Source organism: Hyposmocoma kahamanoa, unplaced genomic scaffold, assembly GCF_003589595.1.
Source record: "Hyposmocoma kahamanoa isolate Upper Pololo Valley unplaced genomic scaffold, ASM358959v1 93, whole genome shotgun sequence".
NCBI lineage: Eukaryota > Metazoa > Arthropoda > Insecta > Lepidoptera > Cosmopterigidae > Hyposmocoma > Hyposmocoma kahamanoa.
Genome location: NW_020654810.1, coordinates 7,697,328 through 7,724,011, shown reverse-complemented (window position 1 = coordinate 7,724,011; position 26,684 = coordinate 7,697,328). Strand labels below are relative to the sequence as shown.

Sequence of the window (26,684 nt, the reverse complement as noted above, 5' to 3'; positions counted from 1 at the left end):
TATTGCAATAAAACGGCAATTTCATACTTTAACCCCTAATATAATAAACTGCCTGATGTACTGAAAAATGAAAAAAGCAAAAAGTTGTTGTGTCCGAGAGGGTCCATGATGTGATCTTTGTACTATATAACACTTATACAAGGTGTTGTGGAATGCAAATAAGCATATTGAATTGAATAAGTTTATTCACGATGTTTTCCTTGACCGAAAAGCTCACGGTAAATTTCGCACATAAATTCCGAAAAACTCAGAGATGCAAGCCCAGATTCGAACCCACGATCCTCTGTTTAAGAGGCGACAGGTCAAACTATTAAAGTACCACGGCTGTAAAAAACGGTAAAAATAATTTATAGTCCTGTATCAAACGGTTTCTGCATTTGACTGGGCGGTCACCCTTGTATATAACCTGTAAAAAGCCCGATTACGTTAATTTATTTGAAAAAATACATGCGCGATTTTAGATTCGAAAAAGTAGTTTCCATTCCAACGTGTAGTAATCGCGAAAACATAAGAACCCTATAAATTACAGTATAAAATTCTTGAGAAAGTTTTCTGTAATGCAATTTAACCTTTTTAAATTTAACAACAAAGTCGATACTCATAAATCACTTTGCTACAAACAAATGTAAGCTACGTAATGCTTCGTAAATAACGCAAAGGTGCGTTTATGTAGAAAGTATATCCGTCATGGCGCCAACAGACTTGACACAATGAATCACCAGGCAAACAGCTATGCGCCTACGCAATGTGCTAAGTGGCTATTGTGACGATCGGTAGTTACATTATTATAAATGGTTGAAGGTATTTCGACGTTTTGTATAATAAACCAGTCAGTTGTCAACTCGCGCCTTTTATTGACGTCCCACTGGCGCCGAGATCGGGATTTTCGTTTAATTTTTGTTAATTCGTGTTAATTCGTCTACAAAACGCGTGCAAATTGCTTAATAACATGCCTATCGGAAAAATTGAAGCATTTAACCTAGATTCAAAACAGTGGCCGGCGTATATTCGTCGAGTGAATCAATATATTCGCTTAAATGAAATAGATAACGACATGAAGGTATCATTGTTAATAACCGTCGTTGGAGAAGCCACATACGCGTTGATGTGCGATTTGTGTGCACCAACGTTTCCGGAGGACAAGAAATTTGACGAATTAGTGAAATTAGTGACAGAGCACTTGGAGCCACAGCGCTCCGAGATCGCCGAGCGGCACGTGTTTCGATTACGTCGGCAACGCCCGGGCGAGTCGCTCGCGAAATACCTACAGGAGTTGAAGCACCTCGCGACCACCTGCAATTTCGGAAAGTGCAGCCAGTGCTCCACGCTTGAGGAGAATTTGAGAGACCAGTTCGTGTCGGGTCTGGCGAGTGACGTCATGAGGTCTCGAATATTCGCAGAAAAGAGCATCAAGTACAAGGAGGCGGTGGAGTTGGCTCTGGCTCTGGAGGCCGCAGAGAAACACGCAGAGGTGAGCGGCACCGCGGGAGCATCGACAACAACGGACTCGGCGGGCGCGGCGAGTGGCGAGGCGGGCGAGGGCCTGCACTACGCGCGCGGCCAGCGCGAGGCCCGGCCCCGGCGGACGGCGCGGGGGGGCGCGGCGGACGCCAGCGGGCCGGGCGCGGGAGGCGCGTCGGCGGCGGCGGACGGCGCTCGCGCTCGGGCCTGCTGGCGCTGTGGCAAGCCGCACGCCGCGGATAAGTGTCGGTTTAAAAACTACAGTTGTGACGAGTGCGGCCAAAAAGGTCATCTGAAAGTGATGTGCAAAAGAGTGCGCGGTAGTGGCGGCCGGCAAAATTACGTAAGCGACGACTCGGACGACGGTATGTTCAACATCGAAGTGACGGCGGAAGGTAACCGACCTTATTTTGTTAAATTGACCGTAGACGATGTGATGATCGAGTGCGAGATGGACACGGGAAGTAAAATTTCGGCTATCAGCGATGAGATGTACTCGCGCATGTTTAATCATAAAAAGATTAGGGTAGATAATTTAATGTTACGTGGTTATTCGGGCACACGGATCGATTCTCTCGGTTACATCGAGGTGGACGTTCGTTTAGGCGACGTCCTTAGAAATTCATTGCGGTTATATGTCATCCGAGGCGGAGCACGGCCCTTACTCGGAAGGGAATGGATGCGCGCCCTGAAAATTACACAAATTAACCTCAATGAAATAACGGAGAATGGATTCGTGAGCAGATTGTGTGCGGAATATCCGGAAGTATTTACTGATAAAATAGGTACATGTAAGCGGCCGATCCGACTTCAGCTAACGGATAACGAACCGATATACGTGCGAGCGCGACCGGTGCCGCTAGCGCTGCGCGCACGCGTCGAGCGGGAGTTGCTGCGTCTCGAGGAGGATGGCTCCATTTATCGCGTAGATTATTCAGATTACGGAACCCCAATAGTACCAGTTGTAAAGAAAAATGGGGACATACGCATATGCGGTGATTATAAGACCACCATAAACCCAAAATTAAAGCGTGATTATTATCCGTTGCCTCGCATAGACGAGTTATTTGCAAACCTTAGTGGCGGGGAAAAATTTACAAAAATCGACCTAAGGCATGCTTATGAACAATGCCTTATAACGGATGATAGTCAGCCCTATACCGCAATAACTACACATATGGGCACGTTTGCGTACCGCCGCACACCATATGGGTTGTCATGCGTACCGGAAAAATTCCAAAAGATAATGGAGGAGACCTTACGGGGAGTGTCGGGCTGTGTAGTGTTTTTGGACGATATTTGCGTAACGGGTGTCAATAAAAAAGAACATGCAAAAAATTTAAGAGCTGTACTCGGAAGGTTGCGTGATATGGGACTAACTATTAAGTTAAGTAAATGTAGATTTTTACAGGATAGGGTCAATTACCTGGGTTTTATTATTGATAAGGACGGTTTGCGGCCGGACCCCAGTAAACTGGAGGCCATTTCCAGGGCGCCCACCCCAGAGAACATATCGCAACTAAAAAGTTTCTTGGGTATGCTAAATTATTATGGACATTTTATACAAAATTTAAGCACATTGTTATCCCCGTTACATAATCTTTTAAGAAAGCACGTCTGCTGGAAATGGGACTCCAATTGTGAACACGCTTTCGCAGAAGCGAAGCGAACCCTTTTGAGCGAGCGCGTACTGGCACATTATGAAGAGGGGCGCGAGCTGGTGTTGTCGGTGGACAGCAGTGCGTATGGGTTGGGTGCAGTACTGGCGCACCGGTATTCAGATGGTAGCGAACGTCCTGTCAGTTGTGTTTCTCGCACACTCAGCGCGCCCGAGCGAAATTACAGTCAACTTGATAAAGAGGCACTCGCTATCTTATTCGGAGTTACGAAGCACCATCAATATTTGTTCGGTAGACGGTTCATGTTGCGCACCGACCACCAGCCATTGACACACATTTTTGGAAAAAAAGGAGGCATCCCACAGACGGCCGCTAGTCGCTTACAACGGTGGGCGGCGCGTCTAGCTGCGTATGATTTTGATATCGAGTTTGTCCGATCGGCGGACAACGGTCCTGCCGACGCCTTGTCGCGACTTCCGCTCGCTCAGGAGGGTTGGGCTTCAGAAAATGTGGCAGATTATTTAAATGTGGTAGAAGAGGCCATGCCCATCTCTTTCAAAGAGGTGGCTAAAGAAACGGAAAGGGACCCTGTGTTAAGTAGAATTAAAGGTTATGTACTTTTTGGGTGGCCGTTATCGGGACCGAACAGTGATGAGGAAAGGCCGTACTTTGCGAGGAAACTAGATTTAATAGCTAATCAAGGTTGCTTAATTTACAAATATAGAATTGTAATACCGCCGACCCTGCAAAAACAAATTTTAGCAGATATTCATGACGGGCACTTAGGTATTAATAAAATGAAGAGCTTGTCACGCAGCTACGTCTATTGGCCAAGTTTAGATTTTGATTTAGAACAGGTGGGTCGAGCTTGCGAGGCATGTCGGACAGTGCGTGACGCGCCCCCACACGCTCGACTCCACCCGTGGGAGTTCCCATTGCACCCGTGGCAACGTATTCATGCCGATTTTGCCGACTGTTTTGGGACGCGCTATCTAATCATAGTAGACGCTCACTCGAAGTGGATAGAGGCCATAGCGATGCAACGTGCGGACGCGGGTGCTACTATTAAAGTATTTAGGAGTATCTTTGCACGATTCGGTTTGCCATCCCAGCTCGTCACCGATAACGGACCGCCTTTCTTTTCTCAAGAATTTAAGTCATATTGTGAGATGAATTGCATTAAACATGTCACTTCAGCCCCCTATAGACCCCAAGGGAACGGTGCTGCGGAAAACGCAGTTAAAACTGTAAAAAAGGCAATTAAAAGAGCTAAGCATGAAGGGGAAGAAGTCACTATGGCGTTACAGAAATTTTTATTCCAATATCGCAACTGTGTACACGCCACGACCGGGGTGTCGCCGGCAGTTGCTTTGCAAGGACGACGACTACGTAGTCGTCTGGACGCTCTGCGCCCGGACGTCGCGGCAGTCGTGCGGGCCGCGCAGGAGCGACAAGTTGCACACGCGGGGGGTACTCACCGGCAATTCCGAGTGGGGGACTCGGTGATGACTCGCGACTACACTTCGAGGGGGGACAAGTGGGCCGAAGGAAAAGTGACTAAAATAACGGGACCTATTTCGTATAGAGTCGATGTAGGGAAGGGCGTAGAGTGGCGCAGACACGCTGACCAAATTGTGCCAGCCGGCGATAGAAACAGATATTCTCTAACACGAACGGCTACCGGGCCGGCGGCGGCGGTTATAACGCCAGAACTTAGTGGTGACCTCGGGGTCAATCGGGAGACTGAAGGGGACACCTTGAAGGACGCGCACACCGGTGGGGACGCTGAGAGCCAATCTTTCGAGGAGTTACCGGAGACGCTCACCCCTCGTGTGGAGCAAGCATTCGAAAATGCAGCAGAGTCACTCCCGGGGCAAGCGCTCCCAGCATCCCCGCCGATGGGCACGACTGCTCGCGCACTGCGTGCATTTGAGCGAGCAAAGCGCAAAGTTATGCACTTTTTAGAATAAGTATTGTATGTAATGTAGTTTCCTATTTACCGAGGAGAGATGTGACGATCGGTAGTTACATTATTATAAATGGTTGAAGGTATTTCGACGTTTTGTATAATAAACCAGTCAGTTGTCAACTCGCGCCTTTTATTGACGTCCCAGCTATCAAACCAAATTTAGAGACAATACTGTGGGATCATGATCTCGTAAGTGAAATTCGGCCACTCCTTCTTGAACGGATTATTTATAAAAAAACAAATGACTGTCGCGTGCTGCACTTTCTAAAATTATAGCAATTTTTTTTAATGATACCAACTCGTGCGCCTGGAGGAAAGCGACACGCCTGTCCATTTGCAGTGCCACCCAGAGCTTTAAATCACAAAGATTTGAAGAGCACTGCCACTGCGCCTTGAGACATAAGTTGACAAGTCCCACGTGCCTGTAATTTCACCAGTAGGGCTAGTATCGAAAGGGCGCGACTTGCGCGAGAGCGACATAAAACGCGAGATACTGCTATTTTCGGATAGAGATCCCGCACTTTATGTCGGTCTCGCGCAAGTCGCGGCCTGTCGTGCTAGCTCTACAGGTGCTGGTGAAATTACAGGCCCTTCAAAACCGAAACGAAGTAATGCTTATATTACAGCTCGGCGGCTGAAATAGGCAAGGTGGCAGTACTTTAGTTGAAAGGGCGCATGTATGTAACATTTTTTTCAAAAAAAATGTTATGTAAACAGTTTATTCCTAAGTGGATAAGGTATAAAGTTACCGCAAGAGAAAAGTAGATATTTTTTAATTTAATTTCTTTTGAGTTTTTGTCAAAAGCGCCCTTTCAACTGACGGCGGCAGAGTGGTATCACAAATGTATTGGTAGCAGTCACTAGACGTGCCAAATTCCCCTTCCGACGTTTAGGCACATCTTACTGCTAGCAAAGAAATGATGAAACAGTATGATAGCACAAAGAAGCACGTATAATTAAGTTTAGCAACTATATTACAATCAGTCATCTACCAACTAACGACTCAATTATTTCTATATTACACCAACACGGTACACGATGACCCCGACTAGCTTCACCTATTATAGTCATGTATTTTTAGAAAAATGTATAGGAGATATGTTTAGAATCACATTTCTAAAGCATGATCTAAATAATTATAAATTGTGTTACAAAAATAGATAGATAAAACATTTATTCAGCAGTAAATACAAGCAGATACAAACATTTACAATCACTTTACAGGGTATGACACGAGAGCCCGTAGTATACATTGATATAAAAACACATAATTATACGTTACTGCCTCCGCGGCCGAATGATTACAATGCTGGTCTGCCACGCTGAGGTCCCGGGTTCGATTCCCGGGCAGGAAGAAATATTTGTATGGCCTACATTAGTTTCTCTCGTGAATTTGGGTGTAATTTGTGATTGTCCATGTGTGTGTCATGGCACCCGCGATACAGGGTTTCTCTAGTGCGGGGCTATGAGTGTTTGCGTTATTTATTGTACCTACTTGCATCAGCAGAAATGCTGTACACCGTGAAAAGTCAAACAGCGCTGATTTACGTAAGATTCGTACAAAAGACGAGCGATCGCCAGTAAGCCATGCTACCAAAGTGCTACACATATACATGTATAAATACTTATATATTATATATATACGATCGTTTTTCCACCACTGTTCCACCACGCTCTTTCTGCTCTTATTTATAACAAGCCCTATACATGGTTGAGTTTCAATTATGATGTGTTTAGATGCGCCATACCTGGCGCTCGACCGGCTGGTCGAGCTGGCAGTAAAGAAGTTTTTAATTTATACGTTGATTAATATGTAAGGAAAACAAAAATTGAGTAAGGTCACGTAGTTTCTACAAGTGGAGCTCGATAAATGATCCAAATTACAAGTAACAAAACGGCCTTGCAATTATCCACACCTCGGCAATGTAACAAATGTAGGTAATAGCGACTTGAAACAATTTGTACCTAGCTATATTCTCTTGAAGAAACAATTAAATTATTGGAAAGACATGAAATACTCTTCCCATAATTAGGATTTCACATTGAATTAAATAAATAAAAATTATCGAACAGCGTTTCGCGATTGTAGAAATGTAACAATTTTTTCGGATATAAATCGCGTTTCGATTTATAAAACAAACCATCGTTTCGGGCCCTTTACAGGTCGCATGTTCACTGGCGAACAGTCAATAGTAAAGTCATCAACCAGTTACTTGGTACTTGGTGCAACGGGCTGGTATCCGCAACTAGACGACAAAGCGCCTATTTTATAATATTAACCAGTTATGTCTAATATTAATGCAAACTACTCTATTTTTCACTATTGTTACAAAAGTTGTTAATTAATTACCTTATTTTAATTTTTTTCCAAGAACTGCCCAATTTACGCTACATAATATGTAGCGTAAATCGTCTGCTTAAAAGTAAAATCACATAAGTGCCATTTTCCACAAAAAAAATCTCCAAATTATGTACCAGTTGTAGGAAATTCACCATTTTTCTGTAGATAAAACTCTTATTAAGTTTATAGCTTTTTCGTTATTGAGTTTCACGTGCAGAAAGATAGTAATTTTCTTACCATAACTATACAAGTTAAAGACTTTCTGTTTCTGTTTTCTGTCTTTATGTAGTTTTTACCTTTAAAACAGACGTATGTTTTACAAATTATTTTATTTCAAGAATGTAAATTACACAAACAATATAATTTTAGATGTTTTTCTTTCGTGAGGAATTTTTCATATTCTCTTAATGTAAAATTGAATTGCAGTGTTCATTTAAAACACATGTTGCCTCTCGCCGCAGTGTAATTGTCGTAGTCATGTCTAATATTGCGTATGTTATGGCGTAATCTTGAAATAATATACCAGGTGGAACCAATTTTAGGTTTTATTGCCTACCGTTTAAGGAAAAAAATGTCATACCTCGATTATAAAAGCGACTGGTTAATTTTAGAGATGATGTTTTCCAGACGGACGTATAGCACGCACTGTACAGTAAAAGACATTCGAAAAACCAGACCATACCATGCCAGACTGCCACGCAGAGGGCCCAGGTTCGATTCCCGGGCCGGGAGAAATATTTGCATGGCCTACATTAATTTCTATCGTGAGTTTGGGTGTAATTTGTGGTTGTCTATGTGTGTGTGCATGGCACCCGCGACACAGGGTTTTCCCTAATTGCCTAGGGATATGTTGAGTGTGTGCGTTATTATTATTATTATAGTAAAAAATAGGGTGGTTTGCATTAATATTAGACATTACTGGATGATGACTTTACCATCTCAGTTAGCCGTGGCCACTGGCCTTTAAAGGACCCGAAACGTTGGTGTGTTTGAAAAAACAGATATAAGCTATTTAGGTCCGGAAAAAAGTTTCATTTCTCAAGGTATTTGGTATCGTTTAGGTCGCCACAGCTCCGCTACATCCAACAGTCATCTGAGAGAATTGTAAGAGCCTTGTACTTTCGAAAAAAAAATAGATCTTCAGCTTCAACTCCAAACTCAAACGCTATTTTTTTATTGAATACCGTGATATGTTATGTTTTACTACCATGACATTTATCTATTTTTTGTGAAAGTACTCCACTAGTTTTTTTTTATTCACTAGTTTTTTTTAATTATTATTAATTCGAACCTAGCCACGTTGAGGCGATAGACGCTGGTTAAAGACTAGTCGAATCGTTTGTATCAATAATAATTAAGCATTTCATTTCGGGAGAGTTATAGAAAGAAACTATCAATAACATTAAGGTTATGATTTTAGGCTCTCGAATTATAACACGATCAAGATAGGACACACGCTTAACTACGATTGTGTTCGAGATAAATTGTTGTTAAATGTTCGCTCGCAAAATTAATAACGTGTGCGTGAATCTGATAACACACGTTTTAAGCTATGAACAACTTTCTCTAGCGTAATAAAAGGAAGTCAGAGATAGTACAGACTACGATGTGTAAGGGAAGGGAGCTCATTACGTTTTCGTGTCAAGGAACTGTAGATTTTATGGTGAAAACCAATAGCATATCCCACATAACATTTCTTAAAAGAGAAAGAATGGATGAATTATTGAAAAGCCCGACATGCTAGTTAAAATTTTCTGTTATCAGGGTGATACCCTATACTTGGTTTAAACCAAACGTAGCCATTAAAATACCTACACGGCAATTAAAAACCGTAAAATGAAATCGTATAAGAGATCGCAGAATTTTAATCGCATTTATTGTGTGATAAACTCAATATATATAGGGTAAAATAATAAAAATGAGCTGCCAAATAAATATGTCGTCGGTGTTTTGAAAAAAAGGGCGCTGGCGACATTTCAATTTTTTTTTCAGGAGAGCATGTCTTAGGTTTTAACGACTGTTTTACAATAGTTATGTCTTGTTTTAAAATATAATTTTGGTTTTAATTAAGTCTAAGGGTCGTATGCCAGAACTCTACTCAATGCTCAAGTCAGGACTTGAGCAGACTTCAGTATGATTTCAAGCACTGGAAATACGACCCTAATGGCAAGGACTTGAGTATGATTTTCAGTGCTCACTGCAATACTCAAGTCCTGACTTGAATATTGAGTAGAGTTCTGGAATACGACCCTAAGTATTAAAATTTAATTTAAAACAGGATGCAAATATTTTAAAACAGTCTTTAAAGCCTACAACATGCTGCCATGATTTTTTTTGAAAATTGCTTACACTCTTCCTACAAAACACCAGGGATGTAATAATGTACTTGCTAACGTAGTTTATACATTTGTTCCTGATTAGACATAGATTCAGGTACGAATAAATGTTTATTATTATGACTACTATATAGTAGAATAGAATAATTCACATCAGATTATCAACGTCAATTTAAAATACAACGTCAAGGGATAAGATAGTCACTAATTTAAACAATAATAATTAATATAAAAGAAAACATTACAGGTAATTTAAAAAAAGACAAAATATTGTCTTAATAACGTTAAAATTACAATTTCTTACAAAGAACTTTCTTCACTCTACACTGTAAAATACATTCATATTATTAAATAGACTTGGATATGTATTTTATAAAATTAAGATACATAAAAAAGGAAAAAAGATAAATAAATAACACACGTGACAATTAATAGCACAATTAATATCACGACGAAAGGCGCGTAAATCAATATCAAACTTTATTAGCTTCGTGCTTCAGCAGTTTGTTATGGACGCAACACGTTTCGATTTACGACCACCTTAAGTATCTCGATCCTAATCAACTGTTTTAGGTAAAAATTTAAGGAAGGGTATAATAACTTTGATAGACCATTGTGGTAATAGTTATGTTTCACCTTATGTCCTTTTAATTGGTGGATCTATATTTTTTTTAATATAATACCAAGTGGCGGGACGAGCAAGTCGTGGGCCTGGTAAGCGACACGCCTATCCATAACAGAAAATCGCAAAGATCTTAGGGACACTGCCACTGCGCCCGTCACCCTGAGACATAAGTTGACAAGTTCTATGTGCTTGTCATTTCATCACTATGCTTGGTTTTAATAGCAAAGTGCCCAGAAACTATACCGTCTCGGTTTAGCATTCTTATTTATAAGTAGGTATATAATGAGGTATATAGTGACTGCTTTGTGAGTTAGTGCATCCCGCATGTTTTAAGTAGAAATTCATAATCAGCATTGATCTCTATGAAACCAATTTCCTGGTTTATTAAACGGGTTTAGTAAAGAGTTTTCAGATCGCCCATTTATCTGGTGGCGCACGCTGTCAAAGCCATCAGCGACATTACTCTGAGCTAATTTATTTATTGTTCACCTTTTATTTGTTTTAGTATTGCCTTACCCATCACACACTAAAATTAAAATTTTAATAGTAATTTGTTGATAATGTTGTTGATTGTACCTGTACAATTGTTTGTTATCCCTTAAAAATTAATAAATAAAACGCACCGCCACAAAACGATTATGTTGCCATGACTCGTAGCACGATTATTCAATACGATTTTGAAGACTTCCGTGGTCGAGTGGTTTGCAAACGGGTTTTCATGGTGTCACCATTTCTAAAGTGCCGGGTTCGATCCCCGGCCGGGTCAATGTAAAAAACTAACTTTTCTATATTGTCTCAGGTCTGCGTGTTTGTGGTACTGTCGCAGCCTTGTCTAGGCGGTGAGATTAGCTGAGTGGATCCTTTTAGATACGCCACAGCCACACACATGACATCTACTTTAATTGTGTTGACTATTTAATGTGTTTGTTGGGATGTTGTCTAATATTTATTTAATTTATACATATAATACTGATGCCCTGTTGAGGTGTCTCTGTCGTCGAAGACACTGTGTTCGGGACTTTATCTTAAGTTTAGTGCAAATGTGTTAAAGTAAAAAGAAATCATTCTAATCTAGCCACATCTCAGTTTTGCCGCCGAAAATGTACGTTTACGCCATCTACAATTGGCCTTAATTACGCACGCGACACGGAAAACGTTACATGTGAAATATTCTAAATTTTATTTCGTAAGTCTAACATGAAAGTTAGAAGTATTAGCTGTAGTTGTACAATTATATAGATGATAGATGTAGTTATACAATTTTAGGTCGTAAGTGAATAAAACATAATAATATGATATGTGAATTGCACAGGTCGATTTAAAATTAAATTACAGGCACGTGGAACTTGTCAACACGAGTCTCAGCGTGACGGGCGCAGTGGCAGTGTCTCTCAAATCTTTGTGAGTTGAAGCTCTGAGACACATTGCAACTGTTTTGGACAGGCGTCTCGCTTACATGGTACATAAAAAATAGCAGTTTTTTTTTATGATACACAAGACGAACACGTCGTGCACCTGATGTTAAGCGACACGCCTGTCTATAACAGTTGCAGTGCCACTCAGAGCTTTAAATCGCAAGATTTGCGTGACTGCCTTGCCTGATTTATAAATAAACAATCATGTAAATACAATCTCGTCTGATGGTAACCACTAGTTGTGCAATGCGCAACGGGAAATGACCGTGCCTAAAGCCCTCGTACCTATTTGGAAAATAGGAAGGGTACTGTACGTGCAAACTGGGGCAGCTCACCCGAGGCACTAGCCTCTCGAAAAACCGAATGAAGTCAAGTGACAACCTTGTACACTGGCTGATCTGGGGTCAGAACCTGAACTTGTAAGGTTCCTGTTCGTGCACAGGTCATAGTGCCCTTCTCGTATGCCCAAAGGGTAGGTAGGGAGGGTCACTATAATCAAAACTAACATAGAAAGATACGGAGCTTGATGGTAAGTGAGGCTAGTGTTGAGGAGTACATCAATGCATAGACAGTGCCCATTCACCCGCATCTTGACAAAGGTATACTAATTAATTGAAATCATTAAGTGCTGGTATCGAGATATGCCTTGGATGTTTTACATCAATTTTGCATTAATGTTTTTCTTAGGCCACTATTCCGAAAAGCCATAGATAGAAGTAGGTATATATCAGGAATCTGTATTATTTGTTCCTTGCAAGCAATTGATACGGCAGCGTCAAGTGATAAATTGCTGAATTAGAGACTTGGACTTGTGAGATGAAATAAATACAACAATTAAATAGTTACAATGAATTATCAACTCACAGACAATAATATGTTCAATTGTTTAATTGCATTATTAAAAAAACAATGTCAAAATTATGGTTATTATCGATGATTGAATAAGTTGTTGTTATTATTTAATAATATAGGATTTAAGATTTGGTCATATTTCCTTTAGCTTGAAACAATTAATAAATTTCATATTGTTTAGGAACCAGTGTAAATATGTAACCTTTGATTAGAAGACGTGGTAACTTTTTTATTATATTTACCAACATAAAAATATCATTAAGGTTAGGGGTTTTTTACTTTTTTAATAATTCTTTTTTGAAAACTTAATTCGAGAAAAAATAGCGGATTTTTGTGGTTACACTTTTTACACAATTTAGTATGTTCGTTTTTTTACATTACATAGTTTCATAACGCTTTGTTATTTTCTCAAGCTCATGGTGTAACCAAAGATCAATAAATAAATCCTAATATTTTTTAATCATTAAAAATATCTAAATTATACAACATACAAACTAATCAAAGTTTCTGTCTCAACAACACGTAAACTTCACGAGTAAATCGATAATTATACACACCTTACGAAATCCAACAACACGAAGTTTGGTAGGGCGCGAGTGATCAAAATAAATATAAAGTAGTTTTATGACACCAACAATAGTTTTAAATCTGTATTTGATTAAGTAAACATAGAAGTAACACTTTTAATTGCACTGAATTTATTGCAAAACGCGTGTATGAAGATAAAAAATAATTTAAACAACTACCAAACAAAAAATACGACAAACGCCATAGCAGCAACCGATTAAGAATTGAATTGAACAATTGAATGAGTGAGTGAGTAAAATGAACAAAGAACTGATGAATTGACATGGTTGTTTTTAAATTCTTTCTGCTAAGGAAAAGGCAGACGTTTAAAACATACAGCCAAATCTTGCTTTAAATCCTTTGGTAGTTTCATTGTTATAATAGAAATAGTAGTCATTAACGTTGGTGCATTTACACCAACTTATCAGGCGACCGATGCTGTAACTAGTGAGTCGTCTGATAGCAGTAGTTTGCAGCCGAAGTCAACCGAAACGACTGGGTGCGTCGCCTTCGACGAGGCGAAGTAGATGCATAAATGCGCCATTAGTGGTAAAGGGGCTATAGATGCATCTTACGCCCATCCGCGTTGTCTTTCCGAAGAGAGTCTTGGAGCGCCCACCACACGGGTCAATCGCCCAAATTCAGCTGTGGAGGACAGGACGAGCGGCAACGACACTAATCTCTTCTCCCGCGATTTTTCTCCCTACGTGTATTCGCACAGACGACCCGTTCGACGCGGACCGAGACAAGCCCGCGCGGAACGCTCTACTCTTCGGGCCATGCTTGCTCCATCTACTGTAGCAATAATATAAATATTTTTGCTCAGTTAGGCGTGTGTGGTGTAAGATTCCTTGTGTTTTTATTTATTTTAACAACGTAATTAATGCATTTTCTAAAAACACATGTCTGTGTTTTTTAAAATTGGAATAAAATGGTAAATCAGCCATACTTAAAATATGACGTACGTCTTCTCGCTAGGGCGAAATGCGAAAAGTGCAGTTGTGTACAACTATCGATCAGAATTGATTGAGTAATGATTGAATGAATGGCTTACTAGTTGAATAATAGTTATAATAATATATAAATAGCATTTCATATTCTTAATCCTGCTACAAATTGATATTAACATAAAGTTTTTAATTGATTAAGTTCTGTAGATTTTATTATATCATAGACTATTAGCACCTATTGGTTTATGTCATAATGTTGTTTTTCTATTAATTATTAGGGCAAATAAAAAAAAAATAAAAGGCTTCGTAATTTCTGAAAATAGTCCTTTATTTTTAAAACTTAACTACTTAACCTGCTCAAATTTAAAACAATACGGTTTCTTAATGTTGTTCATGACATTAGTTACAATTTTCATAGGTGGTCCGTCCCAACTGACTTTGAGATCATTTATCAATCTTTGCACAAATATTTCAATCTCTAATTCTGCTATACGTCGTCCAATACAGCTTCTTATACCAAATCCAAACGGTTGTGTGATCATAGGATGAGCGTTCCCGTAGTACAAAGGATCAGTCTTCTCTGTAAGCCATCTTTCTGGGATAAATTCAGATGCTCGAGGATAGTACTTGTCTAAACGTGATAAGTATTCGTTTGGTGCAATTACATCAACCTGCGACATTAAAACACAAAAATGCTGGATATTTATGAACACCGTTCCTTAGATTCCATGGCTATGAAGAGGAAATAACAACAGTGCTGTTACCAAGTTATTTATTACTTATTGGGAACCTATAATCTCCATTAAGCAAATTGCAAAGGCTGTGTGCGGGACTACAGTTCGGGTTCTTTACAATCTCGCCCGATGGCGTTAATACGCGTCAAAATGGCGAGATTCCCGTGTTACACGAATTATGTTTACTGAACTTTCAGTGTCCAAAATTGTTTTATAGTCGGTGAAAAATAGAAATATGTTAACTATTACCCAAAGCATAAATATGCTTACTCTGAAAGAAGGATGGCGACATCCCGTGGATTTTGTGACCCCATGTTAATGACGACGTGCATTAAGGAGACCTATCAATACTTGTGATTCATTATCAAAGCATCAAAAAAGCTACTTGAGTACATCTTGGAGAAGCTGGGGACATAAAGTTAATATAGGTTATTTTTATAACTTTGGCCTGTATTTCGGTTCAGATGTATGTTCGTAATAGTAGAAAACAACAGTTTTCAGTTTGTTCCCTAAAATAATAAAGAACTTCCCGAATATTCCCAAATCTGCCAAACTCTGCGAGATTAAATATAACTTGTTATGTTCTGCTGCAAAGAAAATGAATAAAAATTAAATCTGCCCAAATAGCAGAAATCTGCCATAAGCGGTCACACTGTTCTCAATATCAATGTGACATTGGCAAGAGGTCTCTTGTCAAAACGTTCCTTTGCAATTTTCATTATCTCTCATTTAAATGTTGTCTAAATATTTTTGTCAGATTGTGTTTTATTTTTTGCTTTATGTCATTACTGTTTAATGTTTTTTATGTATGTATATAATAATTTTTTCATTAAGTATTTCATAGTTTTAATTTTTTATCTGTGTACAGTCAAGAGCACGTCAAGCTTGACACTTTGTACTTTGGACCGTTCTTATCGTAAGTGGCAGAGTTGGATTTAAAACTTAAGTGTCAAGCTTGACGTGCTCTTGACCCTGTACAAAACAATAATCAATACTTCAGGTAGGTAAACATTCAATCATACTTAAAATGAAACGTACGTACAAGAACGTTACCTAATCTATGGTCGAACTAAATCAATTGCGCTGTTTTCTAGCATCTATTCTAAAATACATCATCATCATCATCGTCAGCCTATTGCAGTCCACTGCTGGACATAGGCCTCCCCTAATGCACGCCATTTCGCCCTGTTCTCGGCTTGACGCATCCATTTCCTGCCAGCAATCTTCTCGTCACTCCATCTGGCTGGAGGGCGTCCCACACTACGTTTGCCAAGTCGTGGTCTCCACTCAAGAACTCGTTTACCCCAGCGGTTGTCGGTTCTTCGGCAGATATGTCCAGCCCACTGCCACTTCAGCTTGCTTATCCGAAGAGCTATGTCGATCACTTTGGTTCTCTGTCTGATAACCTCATTACGGAGTTTATCTTTCAGAGAAACTCCGAGCATAGCTCGTTCCATAGCTCGCTGAGCGACTTTAAACTGGTGGACTAGCCGTATCGTGAGTGTCCACGACTCAGCTCCGTACGTTAGAACTGGTAGGACGCACTGGTTGAAAACCTTTGTTTTTAAGCTCTGCGGGATGGGTGACGAAAAGACTCGACGGAGCTTCCCAAACGCTGCCCAGCCAAGCTGAATCCTCCTCCTGGCCTCCTTCTCGAAGTTATTTCTACCTAACTGCAGAATCTGCCCGAGGTAAGTGTATTCGGAAACAACTTCAAGAAGGTGGCCATTGACGCAGATGGGTCTCGGATCAATGTGGTCATTGATCATGACTTTGGTTTTATCAAAGTTTATGCCAAGACCAATCCGCCGCGAGGCGGATGCTAGGCTGTTCAGCATCTGATCCAGTTCCTCCAGCGATTCTGCCATTAGGACTATGTCATCTGCAAATCGCAAGTGTGAGATGTACTCGCCGCTTATGTTAATGCCCATCCTTTTCCAGTCCAGCGTCTTAAACATATCCTCCAATGCAGCGGTGAACAGTTTCGGGGATATGACATCCCCCTGTCTCACCCCTCTGCGTAATTGGATAGGTTCAGACTGCTGGTCCTGTACTTGGACACTCATGGTAGCAGCATCGTAAAGACATCTCAACACTTGTATATAACGATAGTCCACTTGGCACCGCTGTAAGGATTCCAGGACAGCCCAGGTTTCGACAGAGTCAAAGGCCTTCCCACAGTCCACGAAAGCTAAACACAGGGGCCGATTATACTCTTCGGACTTCTGTATAATCTGCCTCACTGTGTGTATGTGGTCTATGGTGCCATATCCTCCCCGAAACCCGGCCTGTTCCGGTGGCTGAAACTCGTCGAGTCTTCTTGCGAGGCGATTCGTGATGACTCTAGAAAACAGCTTGTAGACGTGACTCAGGAGTGAGATGGGTCGGTAGTTTTTCAGTAGAGTTTTATCTCCCTTTTTAAAGAAGAGAACTACAATACTCCTGTTCCACGCCCGTGGAGTTCTCCCGCAGTGAATGACCAAGTTAAAGAGCTTCTGGAGTTCCTGGATAATAGGAACTCCTCCAGACTTCAAAAGCTCCGAAGTAACTCCGTCTTCACCGGGGGCTTTTCCGTTTTTAAGCTGTTTTAGAGCCAACACGATCTCGTCTTGACTGATTTCTGGCAGGTCGTCGGTATAGTGGCGCGTCAAGGTGGCTCTCAAATCGTGATTGTCACGCTGGACCCGAGGAGCATTTACAGCGTACAAACAGCCATAGAAGTCCTCTATCTCGGCGAGTATCTGCTGCCTTGACGTTACAGTTAGGCCATCGTGCGTTGTAAGCTTCGTCAGGTGGCTCCTTCCAAGCTGCTGAGTGAATACTTTGGACCCTCGGTTTCGCTCTATCGCCTCCTCAATGAGGCGTGTATTGGAGCTCCGAAGGTCACGCCGTACCATCTTCGCAATCTACTTGTTTAGGTATGACCTCTCTGACGAAGTGGCCTGGATGTCATCGCGTCTTTTCGTCATAAGTCGCAGAGTCTCATCCGAGAGTTTAGACTTCTTTCCCGTACGCTGCAATTGACAGAATTTGATGCCCTCGCTTCTCAGCGTCCCAACCACGCCTTGTAGGGCCTCGTCAACGTCCTCGGTGGGTTCCAGCTCGACGAATCTCGCTTCGAGAAGTTCATGGAACTTCTCGGAGCCCGCCATGATCTGGAGTGGATTAGGACGGAGCGTGGACTTCATCAAGCGGCTTCTTTCAAGTTTGACATCGATATTCAGAGAGCCTCGTACAAGTCGGTGATCAGATCCGGTGCTAAACCTGTTGATCACTGAGACATCTCTGAATATGTGTCTCTTGTCCGTCAGGATGAAATCGATCTCATTTTTAGTCACAGCGTCGGGGCTTCGCCAAGTCCACTTCCTTTGAGGCTTCTTCTTGAAGAACGAATTCATCAAGAAGAGCCCCTCGTGCTCGAGGAAGTTGACTAGCGTTTGCCCCCTGTGATTCCCTACTCCATAACCATGCGGGCCGACACGAGACTCGTCAAGATTTGGGAATCCCACTTTAACACAACAACATAACAACGTTGAAGTGAGCCTTGGTGGTGTTGTGTAAGGCTTTCGATATGTCCTCGTACATATCTTCTACATCGTCATCCGAATGTGTCGAGGTCGGTGCGTAGGCCTGAATGATCTTCAGGCTATACCTTTTTGATAGCCGAAGGATCAGGTACGCTACCCTGTTCGACACACTGGAGATCTCTTCAACGTTGTTAGAGAGGACTCTGTTGACGAGGAATCCTATACCACCTTGGGATGTTTGATCACCCTCGCGGAAGTACAGTAGATGGCCCGAGTCTAGGGTTATGGTGTCCTCTCCCTCTCTTCGGACTTCACACAGCCCCAGAACATGCCATCTAATGTTCTCCAGTTCCACTTCCAACTGTGCAAGGTGTTCGTCAAGCCTAAGAGTTCGTCCGTTAAACGTAGCCTGGGTCAGTTGTTTTTGGTAGCCTGCGGTAGCCCGGGGATTCTTAGCACCCCCTACCCCGCCGGTACCATGGCCGCTACCGTGACCAGGAATAGCGGGGCGACCGGGAACTGGGGGCCTTCGATTGGTTGTGCCGTCCATGAAGGGGGTTATTGCCCATAATCTCCACCCTGGGCATGCGGGTTGGAGATCGCAGGGCGCTGCCTTTGTACTACCGACGCTGCTGCCCGTCGGTAGCCAGCAGATTTGACAGCGCCAATGTGGGGAAGGGCTATACCGCCTACTACCGGTCGCCAGAGCCTCGTCGGTTACTGCAGGATGTACCGCGTGCAGGTGAGGTTGACAATAAGAGCTGTGATGGTGTGTGCCCCCTTACATCCCCTTTAGAATTCTATCCAAAATTCTAAAATACACTATTTTACAATTTTTTTATTCTCGTCTTCTAAAAATATACAAAAATATATTGATAACTAGGCATAAACTAAAACGCAAAATTATACTAGCAAAGTCCATGAACGGCTCTTCGTCGTTATTGGGGCAGCTTTCGCCATCCTTCTTTGCATTTCTATGCATCTATCAGAGATAGTGATGTATTTTTGTTAAAAGTGCATTGCTTACCCCTTTAGGAATTACATATCCACCCACAATGTGTTCTCTCGTGGTCATTCGTAAATTAGCAGATATAACAGCATTCATTCTTAAGCTTTCTTTAAGACAAGCTTTTAGATATCTCTTGTTTGTATCATCCGAACGAATTTCTTCACGCAACTTGTCTTGAACTTTTGGATTTGTAGCCAATCTGTACAGCAAAACGGTTGTTGCAAGTGCTACCTGGAAAAATCGATGTCGTTTCGTTAATAAGCACGCTAAGTATATATAATATACTGTTTTTCGCTTATACCATGTCAACACACTTACTGTATCAATCCCAGCCATGAGCATTTCATTCGCCATCATAATGGCGACTTTCTCGTCAACTGCCAGCAGTTTCTCAAGCACGCTTTTATCTTCTTCTGGAATATTGTGACCTCTCTCTTTGATTCTCTGCTTTGCTTGCTCGATATACTTTGCACTTATACTGTAGAAGAGGAACATAATGAATATAAGAAATGTTGTTAAAAAATTCAAATAACATTATCAAAACTATCATCGATGATAAACAAGTGGGAACTGTAAGCTGTGTAAGCTACATTACGTGTAAGCTTAAAGCGCTTTTCGTCATCTTTTATTATGCGCACGGCCCAGGAATGGAATTCTCTACCTGCGACTGTATTTTCGAGCACATACAACCCGAGTATCTTTAAGACTGAATAGGCATCTTCTGGGTGAGCTCATTCCATGGTAGAGCCTATCTGCTCCAAGGTTAGGTAGTGGCCAAAAGCAAGTCTATTTAATTAAAAAAAAATACATGAGCTGTATAACGCTCACAGCAGATAATAAATTTTATTGTAGTTTTTTCCTATTCTCTTAATGTATTGCTAAGTAGTAAGAGAGCAGAGAAAGAAGACTGTAAAGTTAGATTAAATGTAAACAAACTATTTTTATAACGGGTCACATTAATCTACGGAAAATACCTAAGATTTTTTGTAACATACTAAAATTGCTTGATAATACTTACTCCCACTGCGTATCTAATAATTTCATCAATCTATTAAACATACGAGTGTTGAATTTTTGTAAAAGTTTTGGCATCAATTCGTATTTAAAACCCAAATCAAAAAGTTCCTTAGAACATATTCTTAGTTGTTCTGCAGGGTGATCTTCTGTCAAATTATCTTCTAGGGCACCAAGTCGCGCCCCTAGACATACTAAGGCTACAGATTCTAATGCAAACTTTTTCATCTCAGCATCAAAATTATTTCGTAGATATGTTTTGTCCGCTGAAAGTTTTATTAATCTGAAAGTAACAAAAAGCTAGTTTGTACTATTTAGCAAGTCAATAGCGGTAATTGCCTCGACTTTTCTACAATTCTTATAACCAGTTATAGGAAAGGTGTCTATTACCTAGCCACCATTTCTTCTGCAATATTGTCCAATCCTGGAGCATATAATTTGACGAGTTTAGGTTTTAACAAAGCTGGGTTTACTTTTGTTCGGAAGTCACGCCATTGTGGACCCTGTCTGCAATACAAACAATAGGTTCAATCGGTCTATAATAAAATAAGTTATATTATAATAGACGATCTGTTATACAATAAGAAATATTCAATACGCACGCAGTAGTTAATCCGTAAACACCCTCAAATCTCTCTTTTCTGAATTCTTCTCTGTAGTACGTAAAACTTTTAAATCCGGGCCGCATCGGCAGTACGTCTTCAGCTCTGTACACCTACAATAGTAAATTATTTTTAAATTTATAATAAAGACAAACAATCGTAATAAAAAGTTTGCAAAATAGACATTTTCATATTGTTTAATATAACTTCTATTCCTTCACGTCACATCTATAAAAATGAAGATCTTTCGTTCAGCTGAGTACATCGTCAAAAAATACTTTCGCGAAAAAAGGAATTTCAATTCCTTATTACAGTATGAGAACCTTTTAAAAATATGGTGAAACCACAGACCACATAAATACTAGGGTGAAACGGTGGTGAAATGCTTGCGGTAATTGGTAGCAACTAAGGATTGCTATAGACATCTTATTAATGAGCTCATTGAGCTCGGTTTCCTCTAAGGTCAAAATCAGTCGTGGAGAACATTTTAGCATTATGGTACTTGGGCTCAGTGGAATCTTTGGAGGTATTTTTGTCTCATTACTTATCTAGGCAAGGCCTCAGGTCCTTATATCTAACATGACAGGTAGCACTTACGTTTATTCTTTAGTAAGACGTGTAGATCCAATTAGATCCTTACCTGATCAAAATGGTCTGGTTCAAACAGCATCACCATATCCGCAATGTTAGGAAATAAACGTTCTACCCTGACTATGGGTCCATACTCTTTATGTAACTTTCCAGTCATGGCGGCAAAGTTTTCTGGTAAGCCAATTTTTCCTAAAATTTTTTAACGATGGTAATTATCTATATTTCCTAACAAATTTTTCGTGAATCCATGTTATTAGACAAATTAGTAGCTAACTTTGGTCAATTTTGCTTAATTAATGCGTAAGAGATTCCAACAATCTGTCAACAGTTTTGTTCGTACTGAACCAATTTGAAATTACTTTAGAGTATACATGCATATATTATGTATTACAACTTTTCATGATATAGCAAAAGTAAAATTTGGAAGTAGACGGGGAATATACTCGTCTGTATGATGAAGTCGCGCATTCGCTATACCTACCACATAATATTATTATCAACATTGAGCATGATGCCATTAAGTGAGCAAAATGTAGGGTCGTATTCTAGAACTATACTCAATGCTCAAGTCAGGACTTGAGTATGATTCAAAGCACTAGAAATCATACTCAAGTCCCTGCCATTAGGGTCGTATTTCCAGAGCTTGAAATCATAATCAGATCCTGACTTGAGCATTGAGTAGAGTTCTGGAATACGACCAGTAGAGTGCCAAGTAAGGCAAAGAATGAGTGGAGAGTACAAACCTATTACAGGCAGAAAGTGATGTAAACCGCCTATGATTGGCAAAGGGCCTAAACCAGGGATTGCACTGTAAGGCTTTGGTTGTTCCAAGGCTGTCGATAATGTTCGTTTTTTTAAACTGTCAGCGAATAAAAAATAAATTAGTAAGAGCAAAAATATTTCGCCCAATCGTAAATTTGATATGGTAGGTATAAACCAAACGACTTTGTCGTAATAAAATATTTGTTTAAGGAACATGCAATTGTTTTTCAAAGCTATCTAATCGTTATAAAAAAAAAACATTATTAAAGTGTATTATCAATTTGAGTTTGAAACACTAGAAAGAATCAACAACACGAAACAACTAGACACAATTTTTTTGTACGTACCTTTTAACATTTTGAGTAATCACTAACAATGATTTATGATTAAGATAATTTAGAATTCTCATTATTTTTGCCGTCGTTGCAATCGTCTGATCCTTTTCGTGGCCCCGCACACACTAAAAAATTAAACGGTAAAAATAACTTCTTCCATATCTACACACATCTGATATTTAAATAGGTATACAATTTGTTTGACCTTCAATCGCATTGTAGCATATTACGCGTTGCCACCGATTTTAAGCTAATCTGTCTGGCAGTTACTATTTACAATTACCTAACAAATTTTGTTGTGCGTTATTATTTTACTACCGATTTTAATTTTTTGTTGTGTTCCCCAGAAATGTTTAATTCGTCGGTGTTTTGTAGAAAGCGACATTTTGTAGATTTTTCCGGGACCATGTTGTAGGTTTTTACGACAGTTTTAAAATGTTTAATGTAGGGGTCGACAGTGAACCAAGTGTACAATATATATAACCCAGAAACGCAATATTGGAATTTGGTGCAAATCGCACCAGGTGAGCTTCTACTATACGCACCCTATCTCTTCCTAGTCTACATCGAGCTAGCGCAGATGCCTGGGGGCGGCGATGTTTTCTATTTTTTACCAAAAAACTAATAAAAACATGCGAGAAGAATTTCGTTTCGTTTGACTCGTATAAGCAGTAGCTCACATATTAATAGATATAATAGATTAGCTTCCAATGCACTTTTTATTGAGGTAGTTAAATTAAGTAACTGGTTTTTAGGCACGTTGCTACATAATCTCACATTTTGCAAGTATGGGGTGGTGCAGAATGAACCACTTTTATGGTATACACAATGATAGGTTCATTTGACAACTTAGTGATAAATTAGTACCGTGGGGTGTGCACAGTGAACCATTTCTCATTTTAAAAAAAAACATGGTTTTAGAAGGATCGTCTGTATTTGGACAAAAACGAAGTACTGCTTTATCATGCCCAGTAAAATTACCTATAATTCTAATCAAAAAGTGTATAATTTAGGTCCATATATCGAGAGCTACAGCTCTTGAAAATTTAGGTGGTTCATTGTTACACACCTTACCCTACTCTTTGAACACTGTGCTAAAGGTACTGGCACTTGACTGGCACTGAACACTACCTGAACACTGCCACTGGGTCAATGTAAATCTCCCACTATTTAGAGAATGACAGATAAATAGTACCATTCATATCATCCATCCCATTCATTCTTTCCATATTGTTTATGGCGATGACAAGAAGTTGTGGTGTGTCATGAAATAATTTTAATTAAATACATTTAAACATATATAATATATACTTGTTTTGAAATAAAATTACCATTACAATGTGTAAATTCTCATGTGCTAAAATTTGAAGAGGGTTAATATACGCAATAACAATGTCGTACGTGGAGATGTGTAATTTTACATAACAAATCACTTATTTCCCTTTAAAATGGAGCCAGATTCGACGACTGTCGATAATAGGTCAAGATTAGAGATTGACAAGGTCTCTTTTCCCTTTCCTGTTTGTCCAGGGTAAGTCCGAGTGATCAGAAATACGATTATTTAAAACTTACTTTTTGTATGTGCACCTTGTTTGTTTATTTTTGATAGAGTTCCTTGTATTTGGTTTTGAGGGATGAGGGTGCTGGTGAAATTACAGGCACATGGGACTTGTCAACTGATGTCTCTGGATGACAGGCGCAGTGGCAGTGCCCCTCAGGTCTTGCTCTGAGTGACACTGCAACTGATAACAGTTGCAGTGTCACTCAGAGCATTAAATTGCAAAGACCTGAGACACGCCTGCCCATAAGGGCAGGCGTGTCTCTTACCACCAGATGCATAACATGCTCGTCCCTTCACTTGTATAATAAAAATAAAAACCTTTCCAATTTTAGCAACTTCAAGTTGTACAAAGATCTAACAGTGAAGAATGATGGAAAATGTTTGGAGATTCAACTTGTGGAGCGCATGCAGAGTTTCGGATTGCTTCCTAAGAATATACAATGTCTAACAGCAAAACCAGAGTGCGCTGTTGTCAGTAAGCCTGCGAGAGTAGTTGATAGGTGAGAATGTTATTACTGAAACAAACACAAAAAGACTACTTCAAAACTTTGCTTATCCGCTTTTGTTATCTTCATTGGCAACAATAACTGATGACAAAAGATGGAAGTCCTCATCAAACCGAACTTAGCTGAAATTACACCTTTGTTAAAATGAAAATCTATTAACGGCAAGTCTGTGAAATTCAGTAAACTTGATTCATCCTCGCATTTGCCACAAAAAAATGATATAGGAATCAGTTCACCAGTGTTAGAGTAATTATGTAACACTAACACAAAAACTTAAATACAGTTGAATTAAGAACCTCCTCCTTTTTTGAAGTTGGTTAAAAATTATGAAGAAACTAGCTATTAAATGCAACTTCAGGAACTTTTGAATTTTAGGTGTTTAATTTACTTACGTAATTTAACATTTCTTCTATTAGATGTGAAACTATTTGTTTGGATCTACACTAGTCTTGGTAGTCACAATTTGTTTGTGGAAAAAGAAAAAAAATGTAACTAAATTTTGATGTGAAAAATTTTTTTCCTTTTCAGGTAACTTTTAGAAAGTATTTAAGTTTAACCAATAATATGTATATACGGCCTTGAAAAATATTATTTTATTTATATAGGCAATAATAAAAAAATGTCCCACTAACAGTATGGACATGTCAACTCAGAACAAGTGCCCAAACTGGACAATGTGCATTTGCCTTTTGCGATAATTTTACGTACTGATTGACTGCTGTGGACTGTCCAGTTTTTAGTCAAAATATGATTGATTAGGGAAAGAAAAACACAATACAAACGAAAATGTAGTATGGTGACGTTTCTTTGCTTACCTACATCTGAGGTCATGTAGTGTGTTTGGTGTTTGCATCACAGATACAAATCAGTATTATTTCACAAAAATATTATTTCAATCATTTTATATACAACATTCCTTCCAGCTTTTTAGATATTTTTTCTGATGTTTATCCGATTCCATATTGCAAAAACCTAACAACGCAATCAATCCTTGAGAAGCATAAACATTTTTAACTCTTATACAAAGAGGTAAAATAGCACAATTGCAGTTGGTTAACACATGTAATAAAACATTTCAGAGTCCAATGGGTATGTGAAGGCTGTAGTAAAAGGCAGCCAATAAGAACAGGATCGTTTTTTCTACGAATACAGTGCTCCCTGCTGCAGGCTCTACAAGTTATCCTTGCATGGTGCGAAGATGCTGACTGTGAATCAACAGCAATGCATATTGGTAGGTCTAAATAATGCAAAGCCTTCTACTGAAAATATACAGTCGGTAGCACTACTTAGATTGGACATTTGATTATTGTCGGTCTGCTACTGTTCATGTAGCTTCAGCATGTCATGCTCTACTTGTGATCTAAATCTATATATGTCTAGTTGAGATACAAATGTCGAATTGAATTATGACAATTATACATACATGCCATGTGTGTGGATGACATTTTTTTAATCGGAAGTTGTTTAACTATTGATGATGATAAATGTCCGATTCAAATACACTTTATGTTAAATGAAATATTGAAATCGTAATATGGTTTAAACACAAACTTTCTATGAGTATGCGCATTATTATTATTTCTTTGTATGATAAGTCGTAATTTTAAGGCGACTTTGCAGAGAGTTGTTTATTCTTGTTGCAATTTTCTTCACTGTCTGTAAAAAGGTTATTCTATTTATAACTTTTGAGACAAAATTTTTGCTCACAAGTCAATAATATGTCCAAGCAAGTTTTGAGGAAGTATTGAAATAATAAAATTACTATAAGCCATCTCTAACATGCCCTGATGAATCTTATTGTTTTACTCCCATTTGTTTTATGTGGTCCTCATGGCTTATGTAGAAGAAAATACCCTATAATTGATCTAGTGGCATAAACTTAGTTTTCAATCAAAACTATCCCCTAAG

The 26,684-nt window shown here is 39.6% G+C and overlaps 3 protein-coding genes and 1 long non-coding RNA gene across 10 annotated transcripts in view; 2 read left to right on the top strand and 2 right to left on the bottom strand.

Moving 5' to 3' along the window:
• LOC113237573 (chromosome partition protein Smc) overlaps positions 1–13,213 on the bottom strand; it is a 119,413-nt gene extending 106,200 nt beyond the window's left edge. For both annotated transcript variants that reach the window (XR_003311045.1, XM_026474138.1), the window contains exon 1: positions 13,176–13,213. The gene's annotated coding sequence lies outside the window, so the exon portion shown is untranslated. The remainder of the gene's footprint in view (positions 1–13,175) is intronic.
• Positions 1,055–5,050, top strand: LOC113237652 (uncharacterized protein K02A2.6-like). The gene has a single exon (XM_026474265.1). The coding sequence runs from the start codon at positions 1,055–1,057 to the stop codon at positions 5,048–5,050; it is 3,996 nt and encodes a 1,331-aa protein (XP_026330050.1).
• Positions 13,214–14,479: 1,266 nt separating the features above from the next.
• Positions 14,480–26,684, bottom strand: part of LOC113237181 (probable cytochrome P450 12b2, mitochondrial) — a 23,554-nt gene continuing 11,349 nt past the window's right edge. Inside the window, exons 1-10 of one of the 6 annotated variants that reach the window (XM_026473509.1) lie at positions 23,779–23,861; positions 22,722–22,834; positions 22,356–22,471; positions 21,662–21,801; positions 21,022–21,134; positions 20,810–20,926; positions 20,424–20,702; positions 19,724–19,883; positions 19,424–19,636; positions 14,480–14,806 (exon numbers count right to left, since the gene is read on the bottom strand). In XM_026473509.1, coding sequence (XP_026329294.1) covers positions 14,480–14,806; positions 19,424–19,636; positions 19,724–19,883; positions 20,424–20,702; positions 20,810–20,926; positions 21,022–21,134; positions 21,662–21,801; positions 22,356–22,471; positions 22,722–22,783 — 1,527 coding nt within the window. In that variant the 5' untranslated portion in view covers positions 22,784–22,834; positions 23,779–23,861. Of the gene's footprint in view, positions 14,807–19,423; positions 19,637–19,723; positions 19,884–20,423; positions 20,703–20,809; positions 20,927–21,021; positions 21,135–21,661; positions 21,802–22,355; positions 22,472–22,721; positions 22,835–22,914; positions 23,325–23,690; positions 23,862–26,684 lie in introns of those variants that run through there. The other 5 variants (XM_026473508.1, XM_026473506.1, XM_026473507.1 and 2 more) reach the window with 5 other exon arrangements.
• LOC113237182 lies at positions 24,159–26,002 on the top strand. The gene is made up of 3 exons (XR_003311016.1): positions 24,159–24,240; positions 24,603–24,770; positions 25,856–26,002. It is a non-coding gene; the product is annotated as an uncharacterized LOC113237182 (long non-coding RNA).

What these genes read in the sequence shown, in the direction of transcription:
- LOC113237652 (XM_026474265.1), top strand. Translation starts at nt 1,055, where the DNA reads ATGAAGGTATCATTGTTAATAACCGTCGTTGGAGAAGCCACATACGCG.